At 45.7% G+C, this 19052-nt stretch overlaps 1 protein-coding gene across 1 annotated transcript in view; it reads right to left on the bottom strand.

Moving 5' to 3' along the window:
- Positions 1–3284: 3284 nt before the first annotated feature.
- Positions 3285–19052, bottom strand: part of phf21b (PHD finger protein 21B) — a 112418-nt gene continuing 96650 nt past the window's right edge. The window contains exons 4-13 of the mRNA XM_056277612.1: positions 17891–18262; positions 15402–15530; positions 12194–12245; positions 11503–11579; positions 9583–9637; positions 8690–8712; positions 7630–7788; positions 7409–7475; positions 7192–7295; positions 3285–6648 (exon numbers count right to left, since the gene is read on the bottom strand). Of these exons, the coding sequence (XP_056133587.1) occupies positions 6388–6648; positions 7192–7295; positions 7409–7475; positions 7630–7788; positions 8690–8712; positions 9583–9637; positions 11503–11579; positions 12194–12245; positions 15402–15530; positions 17891–18262 (1299 nt within the window). The 3' untranslated portion in view covers positions 3285–6387. The remainder of the gene's footprint in view (positions 6649–7191; positions 7296–7408; positions 7476–7629; positions 7789–8689; positions 8713–9582; positions 9638–11502; positions 11580–12193; positions 12246–15401; positions 15531–17890; positions 18263–19052) is intronic.

Below are 19052 nucleotides of genomic sequence, written 5' to 3'. Positions count from 1 at the left end.
TTCAGTTGTAGGAGAACATTGAGTTCCATTTGGCTCAACACATGAATGTAGCATATGGTCCTGCAGAGCAGTTGGCCAACACGCTGCCTCCTCATACCAGTGGTAAACTATGGAGGCTAACTCTAGTTAATGGTCACGGCAGTTTGCATATGAAACCGATCATTGGTTTGGGTCGTTATGCTACTGTATTGTTTATAAGGGTGGGGACACCTGCAGTCACTGTATTGTTTAAAAGGGTGGGGATACCTGCAGACACTATTGTTTATGAGGGTGGGATACCTGCTGTCACTGTATGGTTTATAAGGGTGGGGACACCTGCAGTCACTGTATTGTTTATAAGGATGGGGACACCTGCAGTCTATGTATTGTTTATAAGGGTGGGGACACTTGCAGTCACTGTATTGTTTGTAAGGGTGGGGACACCTGCAGTCACTGTACTGTTTGTAAGGGTGGGGACACCTACAGTCACTATTGTTTATAAGGGTGGGGACACCTGCAGTCACTGTATTGTTTGTAAGAGTGGGGACACCTGCAGTCACTGTATTGTTTGTAAGGGTGGGGACACCTGCAGTCACTGTATTTGTAAGGGTGGCAACACCTGCAGTCACTGTATTTATAAGAGCGGGGATACCTGCAATCACTGTATTGTTTGTAAGGGTGGGGACACCTGCAGTCACTGTATTGTTTATAAGGGTGGGGGTATCTGCAGTCACTATATTGTTTTGTAAGGGTGGGGACACCTGCAGTCACTGTATTGCTTATAAGGGTGAGGACACCTGCAGTCACTGTATTCTTTATAAGGGTGGGGACACCTGCAGTCACTGTACTGTTTGTAAGGGTGGGGACACCTGCAGTCACTATTGTTTATAAGGGTGGGGACACCTGCAGTCACTGTATTGTTTGTAAGAGTGGGGACACCTGCAGTCACTGTATTGTTTATAAGGGTGGGGACACTTGCAGTCACTGTATTGTTTGTAAGGGTGGGGACACCTGCAGTCACTGTATTTGTAAGGGTGGCGACACCTGCAGTCACTGTATTGTTTATAAGGTGGGGACACCTGCAGTCACTGTATTGTTTGTAAGGGTGGGGACACCTGCAGTCACTGTATTGTTTGTAAGGGTGGGGACACCTGCAGTCACTGTATTTGTAAGGGTGGCAACACCTGCAGTCACTGTATTTATAAGAGCGGGGATACCTGCAGTCACTGTATTGTTTGTAAGGGTGGGGACACCTGCAGTCACTGTATTGTTTATAAGGGTGGGAGTACCTGCAGTCACTATATTGTTTTGTAAGGGTGGGGACACCTGCAGTCACTGTATTGCTTATAAGGGTGAGGACACCTGCAGTCACTGTATTCTTTATAAGGGTGGGGACACCTGAAGTCACTGTATTGCTTATAAGGGTGAGGACACCTGCAGTCACTGTATTCTTTATAAGGGTGGGGACACCTGCAGTCACTGTATTGTTTATAAGGGTGGGGATACCTGCAGTCACTGTATTGTTTGTAAGGGTGGGGACACCTGCAGTCACTGTATTGTTTATAAGGGTGGGAGTACCTGCAGTCACTATATTGTTTTGTAAGGGTGGGGACACCTGCAGTCACTATATTGCTTATAAGGGTGAGGACACCTGCAGTCACTGTATTCTTTATAAGGGTGGGGACACCTGAAGTCACTGTATTGTTTGTAAGGGTGGGGACACCTGCAGTCACTGTATTGTTTGCAAGGGTGGGGACACCTGCAGTCACTATTGTTTACACTACATGATTATTACACTACATGCAAAAGCCTTACTGTGTTTTCACCGTGTCGTTACTTTCATCATTGAATAACGGTTTTGTGTTGACCAGTTACCTCACACAGCTTGATGGCATCACTTGCAAAATGTATTTTATAGTTGCTGTTTGTCAGGTTGTTATTACAAGTTATTACCACATGTGTACAGGACTATTTTTTTACACATTACACATGACCATTTTGTGGGTGTCCGGTTAGCGTAGCAGTCTATTCCGTTGCCTACTAACATGGGGATCGCCAGTTCGAATCCGCGTGTTACCTCCGGCTTGGTCGGGCGTCCCTACAGACACAATTGGTTGTGTCTGCGGGTGGGAAGCCCGATGTGGGTATGTGTCCTGGTCGCTGCACTAGTGCCTCCTCTGGTCGGTCGGGGTGCCTATTCAGGGGGGAGGGGGAACTGGGGGGGAATAGCATGATCCTCACATGTGCTACGTCCCCCTGGTGAAACTTCTCACTGTCAGGTGAAAAGCGGCTGGTGACCCCACATTGTATCGGAGGAGGCATGTGGTAGTCTGCAGCCCTCCCCGGATCAGCAGAGGGGTTGGAGCAGTGACCGAGACGGCTTGGAAGAGTGGGGTAATTGGCCAAGTACAATTGGGGAGAAAAATGGGAAAAATCCATCCATTATCCAAGCCGCTTATCCCAATCAGGGTCGCGGGATGCTTTAATCTATCCCAGCAGTCATTGGGTGGCAGGCGGGGAGACACCCTGGACAGGCCGCCGGGCCATCACAGGGCCGACACATGGTCCTTCCCATGTGCCAGTTCCATATAATAAGGAAACAAACACTGATCTAAAGAAATAATATCTTCTTTTTCTTCAAACTATATGGCTGGCCCAGTAACTTCTCAGGTGATGTCAGATTTAGTATAACTGCTCAGGTGATGTCAGATGTAGTATAACTGCTCAGGCGACGTCAGATGTAGTATAACTGCTCAGGCGATGTCAGATGTAGTATAACTGCTCAGGTGATGTCAGATGTAGTATAACTGCTCAGGTGATGTCAGATGTAGTATAACTGCTCAGGCGACGTCAGATGTAGTATAACTGCTCAGGTGACGTCAGATGTAGTATAACTGCTCAGGTGATGTCAGATGTAGTATAAGTGCTCAGGCGACGTCAGATGTATAACTGCTAAGGTGATGTCAGATGTCGTATAACTGCTCAGGTGATGTCAGATGTCGTAGCGTTCATAGTATTTTGTATTGGTTTGTTTCCTTATTATGTGGCATTGGGAAAAAATCTCCCAAAAAAAAATTACCGTTTTGAAAAAGTAACAGTGGTGTCTTGCTGCCTGTGTGTCCTTTACCTCCGTCATTGTGTTTTAAGGTCTTGTCCCACCTGCTCTGCATGTTGTTGTTTAGTTGTGTATATTTGCAGTATAAAATGGCCATCGCACCTGTACAAGACGTAGGTTATTCAGTAGGCATGGCAGTAGATCACCTGTATTGAGCATCACTACTGATGGTCGTGTGTGTGCAGTGGAGATGGCAGGATGTTGTACGTCTGTATGAAAAACACGTTGATGAGATGCATGTTCTTCACTTTTGTTTATTAATGATTCAATTTTTCATAAGAACTTGGTACAAAAAAAGTGAGACTACTCTTTACCATTTACCAACTTCCATCAATCAACTTTTAATGCATCAGAAAGAAAAACTACATTGGCATATTTAAGACAAACACTTTCCTATACACACAATCCACTGGACAGTCCCCTTATTAATGACAAAGAAAAAATAAAGTCTCTACTTCAACAGCCAACAGACATTTCCATCTAAAAAGCCTTGTGTCGCCTCCTCCGTCTCCTCATGGCAAAAGAACACACTGAACATTTGCAAGCCAAGTAAGAATGCATAACTGGCAAACAATAGAAAATTCCAATGTTTTTTTTTATTTGTTCCTTGATAAAATATAAAAAATGTTTTAACTTCATTTGTTCAAATGTTTTGTCATTGTGTATTAAAATAGAGCTGTTTCAGCAAGCACTGCACAGTTTCACCCGGAGATGATTCTGGAAATGAATGAAGATAGGCTGCACCTCAGTGTGTTAATGTCTCGGGGATGTGGATGGGGATGGGTGGGGTACCAGGGATGCAACATGGAGCACTGATATGATCTCTTATCCACCTCATCCTGGAAACCTATTCCATTCTGCTGGGCCTGGACTCTGTGCAGACTCCTCCGGCTGCATGATATGCATTATTCAGCTGCGTCCTGGTGTCAGGAGCTGCATGCGGGCCCTTGTTTTTGGTGTCGGCTGGGAAGGCTTTTTGCCCAGAGCCAAAATAAAACGTTTCTGGCTTGGTGCCGACTCAATGTGGCAAACTTTACTTCCAATTAGTTCCCATTCCATGATCACCAGGCCATTTTTATATGTTTAAAAAGGCAAACATACTGGAACATTGATGCGTGGCTTTATCTTGCACATAATGCACGCAGTCTGAGGCTCGTGCAGACCTCGGCTGGGTGCTGGGTTTGAACTGGAGCATTAGAGACAGTCGTACGAGCTATTGAAGCTTGGAGCTTTGCAGTATTTGCCATCGTGTCCTCTCGGAGGTGTTTTGGTTGGTGTCGGGAAGGGAGACCGATCGCTCTACCAAACTAAGAGAAATAAATTTAAGATCCACTTCATTAAGGAAGAGTTCAAGATATTACTGGTTGTTATTAAAGGTTTTCAGTGCCACACTTTCCAACATCCAGCCGTGCCGATATGGCGCAACTCTTTGCCATTTTGGCATTTATAAGTCCACAAAACTAAAATGTATTTTCAACAAAGGAATCAACCAAACGCAGGCAACTCTGATATGAGAAACACAGCACCCCTCAGCTGGTCGAACTGTGTGATGGTGTCGTCGTGTCACGGTGCCGCTCCACGGACGGCACGAGTGGAAGTTACAGCGGTGGTGACAGTCACCAAAACATTATTACTTTTGATAAAGGCATTTTTATCTGAAGTGATTTCACTTTTGTTCACGTTTGTGCATGTTTTGGGTTCAGAGACTCGGAGGGGGTTTGCTCCCCAGCTCGTGTGATAACAGATTAAGTGCGATGGTTTAAGTTGACTATCATCAGCGAATGTGTTTCCACAGACACTTGTAGGAGTGTCAGTGGACTAGCAGGAAGACTAGCTTTTATAAAGCGGGACAGGGGCAAAAAGAGGGCGTCCTCCCAGTTGGACGCTCCGAGAACAGGCCAGGCAGACTGAGACGGGTCCTGCGCCCGGTCCTGCGCCCCTCGGTCCTCCCGGCCCACCAGTCTGCAGCCTGCAGCAGGTGGACCGGTTCTGTGTGTCGGTGACTGGTGTCTACAAAATGATGTGACGAAGAAAAACTCTTTTTGATTCAACTACTTGTACTTGAGGCAGTGTCCATTTGTACTGACTAGCCAACAGACTCGCCATCGTTAAAAAGTCATTCATCAAAAATGTAACCAATTAGAAAAAGAAAAAAGATGTACAACAGACGGGGTAAAAGATGTACAACAGACTGGGTAAAGCAACAAAGAGGTTGATAGATGGGTGTTCCCAGTACAAAAACACAAAGTTTTTTTGGCATATTTTCTATACTGGTAGAGGGGTTACATGGATGCGTCGCACGTGCATGTGACTCGGGTGGTCCTTCAAGCGTCCCACGTTTGTGGTGCGACGGTGAAAAAGGAACATCTTGGGGGTTAAGATGTGTGACTCCAGAAAAGAACCAAAACGGAAAGACCTGCAATAATACACATATGTACAAGGATCCCTTTGAATACTCCAAACTTATCAACGTACTTACAAATTTATCAACAGGCATCGGCATGAAAATACTAAAATCTCCACTAAAAATGCTAATTTCTGTTATCATCTTAAATACTTTTTTCTCTGACTTTTAACTCTATTAATACTGAAAAACTGTATTCTCTGCTCTTGTTTGAAGGCTCGTACGCTCTTACGTACAGACACAATGGAAACGCTCCCCGTCACCCTTCATCACCTGAATTAGTATGGCAAACATTGTTCATAGCAGAACGAGAACAAACATCTAGTCAGATATAGTAGCAATGTACACTTCTTTTTTCACTTTTATTACTCCATTGTTAATTTGAAACTACAACTACTCTAATGTTCTCTCCCACTATATGCAGAACAATAATTATACCGTTTAGAAAGAAAAAAAACAGAAAATATATTTTGGACCACTCAGGAATACTTGTTCCATAGTTCTGTGGCAGCACTGTAATCTAACTTTTTGTTGTTGTTGTTGTTGTTGTAATAAATACATTAAGGCCAAGAACATTAATAAATAGAAAATAAATAAAAAAGAAATCTCATAAGCACTGTAGGTGTCGGGTTTAAAAAATACTTGTCATGACTTGTGTGTAGGATATAGGCTCTCTCAGGTTCTTCTTGTTTTCCTTCCAACAACAGCTATTGAAAAACTGGTTAGATATTATTCAATGATTTCAATGGTATCTTAGAAAAAGAAAATTGTTGCCCTCTATATTCAGGTGAGGTGGCCAGCAGAAGGCTCAGCGAGCAGCCACTCAGCCGAGATGCTGCCCCCCACCACCACCCCACAAAAAAAACCGTTGCGCCAGTCATTGCCCGCATTAATTATTGCCCTGTGTTTGGGGCTGGCTCTTCTGCAGAAGCATGGAAGGTCCTGCGGGGGGTGGTGTGGCAGTGGTGGTGCTGGTGGTTTTGATCCAGGGTAGGGAGAGCATGGGGGCGGCTGTGGTGGTTGTGGCTGTCATGGTGACCTGAATCATTTGGTCACGCTGGATCAGCCTGATCAGGGCTTTGAGACGATCCAGAGACGCCTGGGTCTCTTTCTGCTGTCCCAGTAGGCGGTCTCTGAGATCCATGCATTGCTGAAAGACACACACACACACACACACACAGGTGAGTAGTTGAGCTACCTGACAGCCAAGCTACGTTTTACGTCAATAGCCAAAGAAGTAGGGCTGTGTATGGTGAGAATGTGGCGATACGATATGTATCATGATATGGGGTTACCATTCAATATATCGCAATACTGTAAGACAGGTGATGTATTGTGATACTGTAAGAAAGGTGATATATTGTGATACTGTAAGACAGGTGATATATTGTGGTTTCATAGGCCTGTGTTCTTTGTGTTATGCTACTTCCTGTCTCAGTTTATGTTGTTGGGTTGGAGTGGAAGAGTCAAATGGCTGAAGATGGATTACAACACTGTTATCTAGCGGTCATGGGGTTACACACAACACAACATGTTTGTCATGAACCTTTCCATGTAAACAATTAAACATCGATGTAGTGGTTTTGAGAATCGATACAGTATCACAAAAGATAATATCGTGATACTCGAGTGTATTGATACTTTCTTACACCCCTATAAAATAAATGGAGGTGGTCTCTGTGAGTTGTCTTACTGTGAGGGTCTTATTGAGTCTGTTGTCCTGCTCTTCCAGTTGGGCACACTCGTTCTTCAGCTCGGTGTTTCTTCTCAACAGTCGTCTCTTCTCCTCCTGTCTCACTACGCATACCATGGTGAGAAAGAAGACTATGTTGAACACTGGCAAACAAGGTTCATGCCACCACACTGACCTGGACACTCCCAGCACAGAGCTTCATCCTTAACCTTCTCACCTGTCTTGTGTGTGACGTAGGACTGTATGAAGTTCTGTGGCCATGACATGTTCTCCTTGTTCAGAACCTTAAGGTGGGAACAAGGGTGAAGACAGTGAGTAAGAAAGGTCTTGATGACTGGTGCGTTTCACAAGAAGAACATTCTTTCATCCAGTCTCACCTTCAAATACATGGAAAAAAATTATCTGATTATTCAGTGTGCTGCTTTCTTTAAGAGTTACCTTCTTCTGGCACTTGGGGCAATACCATACCCCTCTGGGTGGGGTTTTAAGAGGAGGTTGGAGACAATTGGGGTGGTAGGCGTTGGTACAGTTGTGACACAGCTGGAGCTCGCCTTCCTCCTTACAGTTGGCACAACGGTCATCATGCTCCGAGTCCTCCTGTCAGCCAGAAGACCAAGAGCTGTCACTCTTCACCCAGAGCTCAACAATCAAACCAGCATGCAACACCTGACGAAGCCTCCTGAAGCTAGCACTGAGCTTTCAGCCAGCCGTCTCTTTATGAATCAACGTTTGTTGGCTGTAGCATATTCTGTTGTAAGGGGGGAGTGTTTTTTCCATCATATCTTTATTAAATTCGACCTACAGAGGGAGGGTATCACACGGTGTAGGTTTTGAACAGTCAGAGGGAGATATGAATCCTAGGAGGTTTTGGACATCTGCTAAGAAGCTGAGTGAGTGATTTGTTTGTCTCCTCGCTCTAATAGTTCAGTTTCCCTGATAAGTTCCGGTAAAGTCAGTGAGACGTCGGTTGATTTGTCTTCAGAGAGGGATGGAGAGCTGAAGAACAAGCATAGGCACTGCCAGGCAGGCCGAGCTCCACGGCTGTACCAGTCTTTACCCCTTCTGCAAGAGCAGGCAGCACTTGGCAATGGTGTGACACTCCAACACCAATCAGGAGTGTGTGAACTGTGTCATATTACAGTTGCAGCTGTGTGAGCCAGACTAGACATAAGAGATGTTAATGAGTCCTGCTCTGGGACTGGCCTAGTTTTAAACAGCTCTGCACTTGTAAGGATGCACTCCTGATGACTTCAGTCATGTCTTGCTGTTGCAATCAAACTGTCTTCGTCGCATATGTACGTTATTGCAATGTTTACTGTTTTTGTAAGGCTTGCACCCTTGTTTAGCTGTGAAGAAATCCAGAAGATGCATCAAACAGATAAATGAAAACACTCTCTGCATCATCATACTCCCACATCCGCTTGTGAAATGGAATTTACTACCGCACATTCACGACTACGAAACTACACCGTATCGTATCAGTAGTCATTCTACGTACCTTCCAGCAGAGATCCTCAGTGTCTAGTGTGCAGATGGGGAGCAGAGAATAGGTTAGTAGCTGCCAACAGGTTAACACAGAACTGGACAGGAAGGATTAGACGCAAAGCCATGCAGGATCTCTGAGAACGGCTACTCAGGTCAGACCGCAGCATGTTATTCATATTTTTCCCCGGCCATTTTCTCCCCAATTGTACTTGGCCAATCACCCTATTTTCCAAGCCGTCCCGGTTGCTGCTCCACCCCCTCTGCCGATCCGGGGAGGGCTGCAGACTACCACATGCCTCCTCCCATACATGCGGAGTCGCCAGCCACTTCTTTTCACCTGACAGTGAGGAGTTTCACCAGGGAGATGTAGCGTGTGGGAGGATCACGCTTCCCCCCCAGTTCCCTCTCCCCCCTGAACAGGCACCCCGACCGACCAAAGGAGGCGCTAGTGCAGTGACCAGGACACATACCCACATCCGGCTTCCCACCTGGAGACACAGCCAATTGTGTCTGTAGGGATGCCCGACCAAGCCGGAGGTAACACGGGGATTCGAACTGGCGATCCCCGTGTTGGCAGGCAATGGAATAGACCGCTATGCTACCCGGACACCCAGCTCCAGCATGTTATTAAGACTAGCTTGAAGGCTTGGGTCTGGACCTGCGTTCTTATCAACCAAACACCCACAAGCAGCCACAGCGCACATACAAATCCAACCCCGCCATTGTTATTCAGAACATGCTGTTTATCATGTAACGCTAGTTACATCACGCTTCGTATCTGAGCACCTGTTGCCTGTAAAGTTAAAAGGTTGGTGTATTGGTTGGTTTATGGAGGCAGTTGGTGCATAATTCTTGCTGCCCCACAACTGACTGCATGGTCCTGGATGAAGGTGACATGTGCTTTACCTCGAGCTGAGAGGAACAGCGGGTTGTTCAGGTAATTGGATGCAAGGCGTTTGCGCTGAAAGGGAAGAGGAAATTTTACATTTTAGTAAAACCAAGACTTGACGATAAAGCTGAAGGAATGTCATCTACTTTTTAGGTACTGGAATGTATTGTAAGGATGTTTGCACAAAGAAATGTTGAATTATAAAAGGTTCTAGAAACAGCATGATTCACACGAGTATAGGTACAGTAATTTACACTGACTAAGAAACAGACCTACAAATTTATTTATTTTTTTATCTATGCTTTACCCCCTTTATTCTCCCCAATTGCATTTGGCCAATTACCCCACTCTCCGAGCCGTCCTGGTCGCTGCTCCACCCCCTCTGCCGATCCGGGGAGGGCTGCAGACTACCACATGCCTCCTCCGATACATGTGGAGTATACAGCCCCTTCTTTTCACCTGACAGTGAGAAGTTTCACCAGGGGGACGTAGTGCGTGGGAGGATCACGCTATTCCCCCGTTCCCCCTCCCCCCTGAACAGGCGCCCTGACTGACCAGAGGAGGCGCTAGTGCAGCGACCAGGACATGTACCCACATCCGGCTTCCCACCCGCAGACACAGCCAATTGTGTCTGTAGGGATACCTGACCAAGCCAGAGGTAACACGGGGATTCGAGCCACCAATCTCCGTGTTGGTAGGCAATGGAATAGACCACCACACCACCCAGACCTACAAATGATTAATTCAACACCAACCTGAGATATGCAACATAAGAAAGAAGTTAAACATATAATTAAACTCACCATTGCCATAGGGTTTAATGGCAATGTATTAGCTGTTTAGTCTCCTACGCTAGAAACCACTGATTAGAAACCACTCTGGCTAGAAACCACTGACTAGAAACCACTTTGACTAGAAACCACTCTAACTAGAAACCACTGACTAGAAACCACTTTGACTAGAAACCACTCTGACTAGAAACCACTCTGACTAGAAACCACTGTGGGGTCTGTGGTGGTGTAGCGGTCTAAGCATTGGCTTTGTGTCGATGCAGTTGCCCACTGGGGTATGGGGTTCGCGCCCCGGTCTCGTCAGATCCGACTATGGTCGGACTCGACGAAGCAGCAATAATTGGTAACGCTGTCTTCTGGGGGGCGGAGTTAGGGGGCGGAGTCGGCTTGTGTTCGTCACATGAATGCGTCTCTGCTTGTGTCGGAAAAAGCAGTGGTTTGGCCTGGATTCGCCTTGTCACGGAAGTGGCGAGGCGTCTCCTTCGAGACTGCCGGCCGGAGAGATGCAGTTGGCGAACGCATGCAGTACGAGGGTGGGTGTTTGAACTAGAATAGGGATCGATTGGCCACTAAATTGGGAGAAATCAGAATTAAAAAAAAGGAAAAAAAAGAAACCACTTTGACTAGAAACCACTTTGACTAGAAACCACTGGCTAGAAACCACTTTGACTAGAAACCACTGGCTAGAAACCACTCTGACAAGAAACCACTTTGACTAGAAACCACTCTGACTAGAAACCACTTTGACTAGAAACTATTTTGACTAGAAACCACTTTGACTAGAAACTATTTTGACTAGAAACCACTTTGACTAGAATCCACTGACTAGAAACCACTTTGACGACCGAATCATGTTTAACTCTGAAATGCTGAGCTTTGGATTTCAGGTGACTTCTGTGAAAACATGAGTAAGTAGTACTTCTGTGAATAATGAGTAAGTAGTACTTCTGTGAAAACATAAGTAGTACTTCTGTGAAAACATGAGTAAGTAGTACTGAAAAAGGACACAGTTTATGTGCTCTGCTTCTGTGTGAGGAGTAAATAAGTAATGTCTCCCAGCTCTACAAGCTCTGGAAGCCACTGCTGTGTGGTTGTGAGTGAACCTCCTCCAGACCGAGAAGGTCTGGAGAAGGTTTGTATTCTCACTTCTGCTTCAAACAGCCCGCTGTAGGCAGGGTTGGCTGTGCTCCGTCGCTTCCTCTCCTGCCTCTTGGTCTGGATCTCTGCCCAGCAGCAACAACAGAAAAAACAACACAAGAAAGAGTTTGAGGCCCAAACGTCCACACGTTTAACACAGCGGCTGGCTGACAGACATGCAGCTATTCATCGTCTACAGAGGCTTGTGGATGTTTCCGCCAAGCGTGAAGACAAACAGATGCCAACACACGAGCATTTGCCGTAAACATGACGGAAGACAAAATGTGAGTGGAGGAAGCTTGTGTGAATATACATAATGATACATGATGACATACATAATGATACTGCATGATGACATACATAATGATACAACATGATGACATACATAATACTACATGATGACATACATAATGATACTACATGATGACATACATAATGCATTTTACACTTCTCAGTTCCACTTGTAATTAAGACCGTTAATACTTACCGAGTGGCTTATACCGACAACATTAATTTGCATTGCCCTACTGACTGGGTTTATACCATGACACTGAGTCTGACCTGCTGTCCTAGTCAGCAAAACAAAAAACACACTGCTATTTTGCAAGCACGTCAGGATTATCTGCACACTGCAAGACAGCAAACCCTCCACAGCACATGCAGCATTATCACTCCAACTCAAAACCTTTACCAAACCCACCTTCCAGGTGCTCTGTGGTGACCAAGCCGAGGGCGACCATGAAGGCAATTTTCTGTAAGACAGGGAGACATTGAGTCAGTATCTTCTCCATGTCACAGGGGATACAGCGTTAGATCAGATATGTGTGGATACTGTGCTGGATGATGGAGGTGAGGCCCATGAGGACAGACAGCCTGGGTCAGATGAGAGGAACCTCAGCAGTGACTGAGACAGCAGTCCACCGACCAGCACTAAGCCATCGCCTTTACTTCCTATGACACGCGAGTCTGTTCTGACACCTCACCACAACAACACAGATGCATTTTACAATCCATAATGTTAGATTAGAAAAAGACAAGAATTAAACAAAGGCAAGTGGAGAAAATGTGTTGGAGAAAGAATAAACTCATTCCATGTCCCATAATGTAACACGGAAGTTATAACAACAGAACTCAACTCAAAAAAATTAAGTGGACATAGCAACAGTGATGACTGGTAACTGTCCAAAGTAACGGAGAGTGCAGAAGAGAGGTGAAGAAGAGAGTGCAGGCAGGGTGGAGTGGATAGAGAAGGGTGTCAGGAGTGATTTGTGACAGAAGGGTACCAGCAAGAGTTAAAGGGAAGGTTTACAAGATGGTTGTGAGACCAGCTATGTTATATGGCTTGGAGACAGTGGCACTGATGAAAAGACAGGAGGTGGAGCTGGAGGTGGCAGAGGTGAAGATGATAAGATTTTCATTGGGAGTGATGAAGGAGGACAGGATTAGGAACGAGTATAGTAGAGGGACAGCTCAGATTGGACGGTTTGGAGAAAAAGCAAGAGAGACAAGATTGAGATGGTTTGGACATGTGTGGAAGAGAGGTGCTGGGTATATTGGGAGAAGGATGCTGAATATGGAGCTTCCAGGGAAGAGGAGAAGAGGAAGGCCAAAGAGGAGGTTTATGGATGTGGTGAGGGAGGACATACAGGTGACTGGTGTGACAGAGGAAGATGCAGAGGAGAGGAAGAGATGGAAACGGATAATCCGCTGTGGCGACCCCTAACGGGAGCAGCCGAAAGTAGTAGTACTAGTAGTAGTAGTAGTAGTAGTAGTAGTAGTAGTATTTGGGATGGAGGGTGAGTAGTAGTAGTAGTAGCATTTGGGATGGAGGGTCAGTAGCAGTAGTAGTAGTAGTAGCAGTATTTGGGATGGAGGGTCAGTAGAAGTAGTAGTAGTTGTAGTAGTAGTATTTGGGATGGAGGGTCAGTAGTAGTAGTATTTGGGATGGAGGGTCAGTAGTAGTAGTAGTAGTAGTAGTAGCATTTGGGATGGAGGGTCAGTAGTAGTAGTGGTAGTAGTATTTGGGATGGAGGGTCAGTAGCAGTAGTAGTCGTAGCAGTAGTAGTAGTAGTAGTCATATTTGGGATGGAGGGTCAGTAGCAGTAGTAATAGTAGTAGTAGTATTTGGGATGGAGGGTCAGTAGCAGTAGTAGTTGTAGTAGTAGTATTTGGGATGGAGGGTCAGGAGCAGTAGTAGTATTTGGGATGGAGGGTGAGTAGTAGTAGTAGTAGTAGTAGTAGTAGTAGTAGCATTTGGGATGGAGGGTCAGTAGCAGTAGTAATAATTGTAGTAGTAGTATTTAGGATGGAGGGTCAGTAGTAGTAGCAGTAGTATTTGGGATGGAGGGTCAGTAGTAGTAGTAGTAGCATTTGGGATGGAGGGTCAGTAGCAGTAGTAGTAGTGGTAGTCGTATTTGGGATGGAGGTTCAGTAGCATTAGTCGTCATAGCAGTAGTAGTAGTAGTAGTAGTAGTAGTCGTATTTGTGATGGAGGGTCAGTAGCAGTAGCAGTAGTAGTAGTAGTATTTGGGATGGTGGGTGAGTAATAGTAGTAGTAGTAGTAGCAGTAGTATTTGGGATGGAGGGTCAGTAGTGTGGGTTGTTCGAGGGCAGCATCAGGTTGTCACTGAAGAATTCATTTAACAGGCAGCTTCATTCTTCCTCCGAGTACTGCCCGTCCCCCACCCTTCACCCCGTCTCTCTCTCTCGTAGTCAACCCTTCAACCTGTCTCCTTCTCTGGTAGTCAACCCCTCACCCCGTCTACCTCTCTGGTAGTCAACCCCTCACCCCGTCTACCTCTCTGGTAGTCAACCCTTCAACCCGTCTCCTTCTCTGGTAGTCAACCCCTCACCCCGTCTACCTCTCTGGTAGTCAACCCTTCAGCCTGTCTCCCTCTCTGGTAGTCAGGATTTGGTTTTTCAGAAGAGGGAAATAAACACAGCATGGTGGTAAAACTGCCTCCTCCAGAGAATCAAGTGCTTCATCATGTTTAATGTGTTTTGACTCGTGAACTTCCTCGTTTTCAGCGAGAGTAAAACCAGTATATCACAGGTGAATTACTGCATAATCACATGTGAATTACAGTATAATCACAGGTGAATTACAGTAGGATCACATGTGACAGTATAATCACGTGTGAATTACAGTATAATCATGTGAATTACAGTGTAATCACAGATGAATTACAGCATAATCACGTGAATTACATTATAATCACATGTGAATTACAGTATAATCACGTGAATTACAGTATAATCACAGATGGATTACAGTATAATCACGTGAATTACAGTATAATCACAGATGGATTACAGTATAATCACGTGAATTACAGTATAATCGCGTGAATTACAGTATAATCACAGATGGATTACAGTATAATCACATGTGAATTACTTGGATGAGCATGATGTTACTGGTGTGCTGAACTTGCATATGGGGGAAACTGAGCACTGCCTCCTTGTGTGCAGTAGATGTAATACCAGCGATGCCTCTCAGACACTGGAAAAGTGGATTATGGGAGCTGTGTAAAGCCAGCGTGTTTACGTCTCACAGCTGCAGCAGACTGGCCTGTAGCACCGGGCGGGGCCAGCAGAACAGCCTGCAGTGGGATTATCTCAGATTACCCATCACAATAATTGGATCAGTTAAGCGATGAGTGAAATGTGGATCAGATAATGACCTGTGGCCACACCGGGCACACAACCGTCCAGCAGCCGTCCAGCAGTCCCAGTTTGGTTTAGGTGGCTCGTTACTTTCAGCAACAGCGAAACTTTATTTTAGGAAGTAATTGGTCATTTGTCTTTATCATCGCTTGAGGACAGAAACCTTGACACGCCCGTCTGCATGTGCTCTGCATTCATGGCGGCGAGAACAGACTCGGGTGTCCCGAGCAGCTGCAACTGACCTCAGGGTCCTCGTCCTTCTTCTCTGCAAGGGCAGATGGGGCTGGCGTAGCCTCCTGTGACGGCACGTCAGCCGGGCTCCCCGGGGAATCCTGGGAACTGCTGGGGGCCTGGGGTTGAATTATTATTACCTGGTAGCACACACACACACACACACACACACACACACACACACACACACACACACACACACACACACACACACACACACACACACAGGGACAATATGAAGTAACGCGAGTCGTCCATTAAATGTAGTGATGTGTTGGGACTAAAATACACAAAAACTGTTTGTAAAATTAGCATGCATAAGGTAAAATAGCACCTTTTGTGAAGAATGCTTACTTGCATGATAGTATATATACTTAGCACAGAAAGTAAGGAAATGTGTGTTTGGTAGATTATGTCTTTGTTGTAACAATGCTTCTTGGTAATAAATCTTCTATCAGGCAGCTGATGGTCAGCACCTGGGGGTACTAGAAGTTCATCACAAGAGTCAATAGCAGCAGCAAGATAAGCTGCTTGGCATTGGCAGAGAAGATTTGGCAAATTTTTCATGGACGCAACCCACATACTCAGCTCTGCTGCTCATCCCACAGATGCATGTTCCTTACACATGTGGCGCCATTTAAAAGGCAAATAAACAGGCTTTCCAACCGTATAAGATTTATTGCCAAGAAGCATTGTTACAACAAAGAAATACTCTACCAAACACACATTTCCTTACTTTTTGTGCTATATATATATATATATATATATATATATATATATATATATACAGCGTTTTTTTTCCGAAACCATCAATGGTGTTGTGAGTGCTCGACAAATTATATATAAAATCCAGTCAGTCAAGTAAATGCTACTCAAGGAAAGGACATTCTTTTCCTCGAGTCACAGGAGTGATGACTGACTCTATGTTGAACCTTGAAAGTAAATCATTATAATGTGCTGTTTCCAGCATGAACGTCTTTTACAAGTTAAACCCTAAACACAAGTTCGCGGTGACAAAGCCAGAGTTACACATGTGTGCTCTAGTCTAGGGCTACTTTTTTATGTTTTCCCCTTTTTTCTCCCCAATTGTAGCTGGCCAATCACCCCGCTCACCGAGCCATCTGGTCCACCCCCTCTGCCGACCCGGTAGGGCTGCAGACTACCACATGCCTCCTCCCATACATGTGGAGTCACCAGCCGCTTCTTTTCAGCTGACAGTGAGGAGTTTCACCAGGGGGACGTGGATCACGCTGTTCCCCCCAGTTCCCCCTCCGCCCTGAACAGGCACCCTGACTGACCAGAGGAGGTGCTAGTGCAATGACCAGGCACATACCCACATCCAGCTTCCCACCCGCAGACACGGCCAATTGTGTCTGTAGGGATGCCTGACCAAGCCGGAGGTAACACAGGGATTCAAACTGACGAGCCCCATATTGGTAGGTCCAAAGGAGTTGAATCAAGTGCAACTGGACTTGGTATATATCTGTGAAGACATTTCGCCTCTCATTCAAGAGGCTTCCTCAGTGTGTGTACCACACACCCAGAAAAGCAATCTGGTATATGCTGTACAATGCAATGAGGATTGCACTGACCTATACATAGGAGAAACCAAACAACCACTACACAAACGGATGGCCCAACACAGAAGGCCAAACTCCTCAGGACAAGACTCAGCAGTCTATCTACACCTAAAGGAGAAGACACTCCTTCGAGGACAGCAACGTACACATTTTGGACAGAGAACATAGATGGTTTGAAAGAGGGGTGAAGGAAGCCATCTATGCGAAACTGGAAAAACCATCCCTCAACAGAGGAGGAGGTCTGCGACACCATCTATCTCCCACTTACAATGCCGTACTTTCATCTCTACCCAGGAAACTCAAGAAGCCTAGCCTCCAAGAACAACAGTCGCTCACTAACGGCTCCAACGACTCTCATGACCACTGAACAATGAAGTCGAAACTAACAACCCCAACGACCATCACTGCTAAACAAATGCATATCAATAGCTCCGATAACAATGGGCGCGGCCATAACATCGGTACACAAAAGAGCCACTCATATCTATGGCTCTGTTAGCGACGGGCGTTGGTAAACATCGGGACACAAAGAGCCACGCATATCAATAGCTCTGACAACGACTCCTAGAGAATAAATTCTGAGTCTCATCACCAGCCAGTCAGACTAGCTTGGTCTAGTCAGAAAGGCACGAACTGAGGAAGCCTCTTGGCTGAGAGACGAAATGTCTTCACGGATATATACCAAGTCCAGTTGCACTTGATTCAACTCCTTTGGATAACCATGACCTGGATGAATGAGAACATTCACAGACATGTTGGTAGGCAACAGAATAGACCGCCACACCACCCCGACGCCCCCGCCTCCAATTCCTTCTTAAGTGAACTCAGTGGTGTGTTTTTGACATTCTTCATTAGCCAGTTAGATCTGTGTGGACTGAAGTGGCGGTGGCCAGTTTGAGGAAGGACGGCCAGACATCCACCTTGTTGTCTGCACTGAAGAGCAGCGGCTGCACCTTGACGGCCTCACTGACAGCTGACACACCATTGCCTGTGGTGGGTGAGGTGGCAATGATGGCATATGCTACGCCAGGCCCTGCCGAGCTGCCTTGCTGGTTGGCACTGTTGGCAGCCAGCCCCCTGGAGAGGCTCTGGACTTGGGACAGGGCTGATGGAGAGCTGTCTCCCTGGCTGCTGGGCTGGTGCTCGGGGCTGAAGGTGCTGTTGGCGGTGGGCAGGGCGGGACCCTGACTCTTGGGGCTGACTACGGCGGTGGCCTTCTGCAGACTCAGGGGTTGCAGCTCCTGACATGGGCTATGGGGAAGGCTGTCTGGGATCTGGGTCTTTGGCCTGACCTGGAGAGGACCGAGCATTCACTGTGAGTTTGTGCATGCTTCTCAACCACAGCTAGTTATACATAATAATAATAATAATAATAATAATGATGATGATGATGATGATGATGATGATAATAATAATGAGGATGATAATGATAATAACATAATAATAATAATAATAATAATAATTAGAGGACTGCCAGTGAATGGACACAGCAGCTACACAGTCGTCACTGTACTCAGATTATATTAAACATGTGTGCTCATGTAGTTTGCATCAGTCACTCGGGATGTCCATTTTTGGCCTGTTAAGAGTTATTATGCAGTGTAAATTGGTCATTTGTCTTGGTGTGTGCTACCACCTAGTGGTTATTCAACTCATCTGCATGCAGTAATGTTGACGTCATCTAATTAATAAGTCAACAGAATTTCTCTCCCAGAACTGGATCCATTCATACAGCAACAAAACTAAAGGCATGAATAGTGTCCAGTGTCACACCGCCCCCCAGCCTGGTGATGGCGCTGTGCTAAAACAGCCAAACAAGTTAACCCATCTGTCATGTGTCTGATTCATCATGTCAGACTTGACCAGAGCAACCAGAAGCAGAGTTTGTTTTGTTTTGTTTTACATTTGTAAAGTTTTTCTTTGCAGAAGTTAGAGAGGACACCTAGCATGTCCTGTGCCAGAGTAGGGAAGACCTGAGTTGGTTCTCAGACAAAATCACTGTTAGAACTCAGCCGTTAAGAGTTACACCTTCATCCGGATGTTCAATTCCCTTCATCCAGAGAAATGTTCCAGTCACTCACC

The sequence above is a fragment of the Lampris incognitus genome, chromosome 3 (assembly GCF_029633865.1).
Source record: "Lampris incognitus isolate fLamInc1 chromosome 3, fLamInc1.hap2, whole genome shotgun sequence".
NCBI lineage: Eukaryota > Metazoa > Chordata > Actinopteri > Lampriformes > Lampridae > Lampris > Lampris incognitus.
The sequence above is the reverse complement of the archived record's forward strand: the minus strand, read 5'-3'. Positions and strand labels throughout refer to the sequence as shown.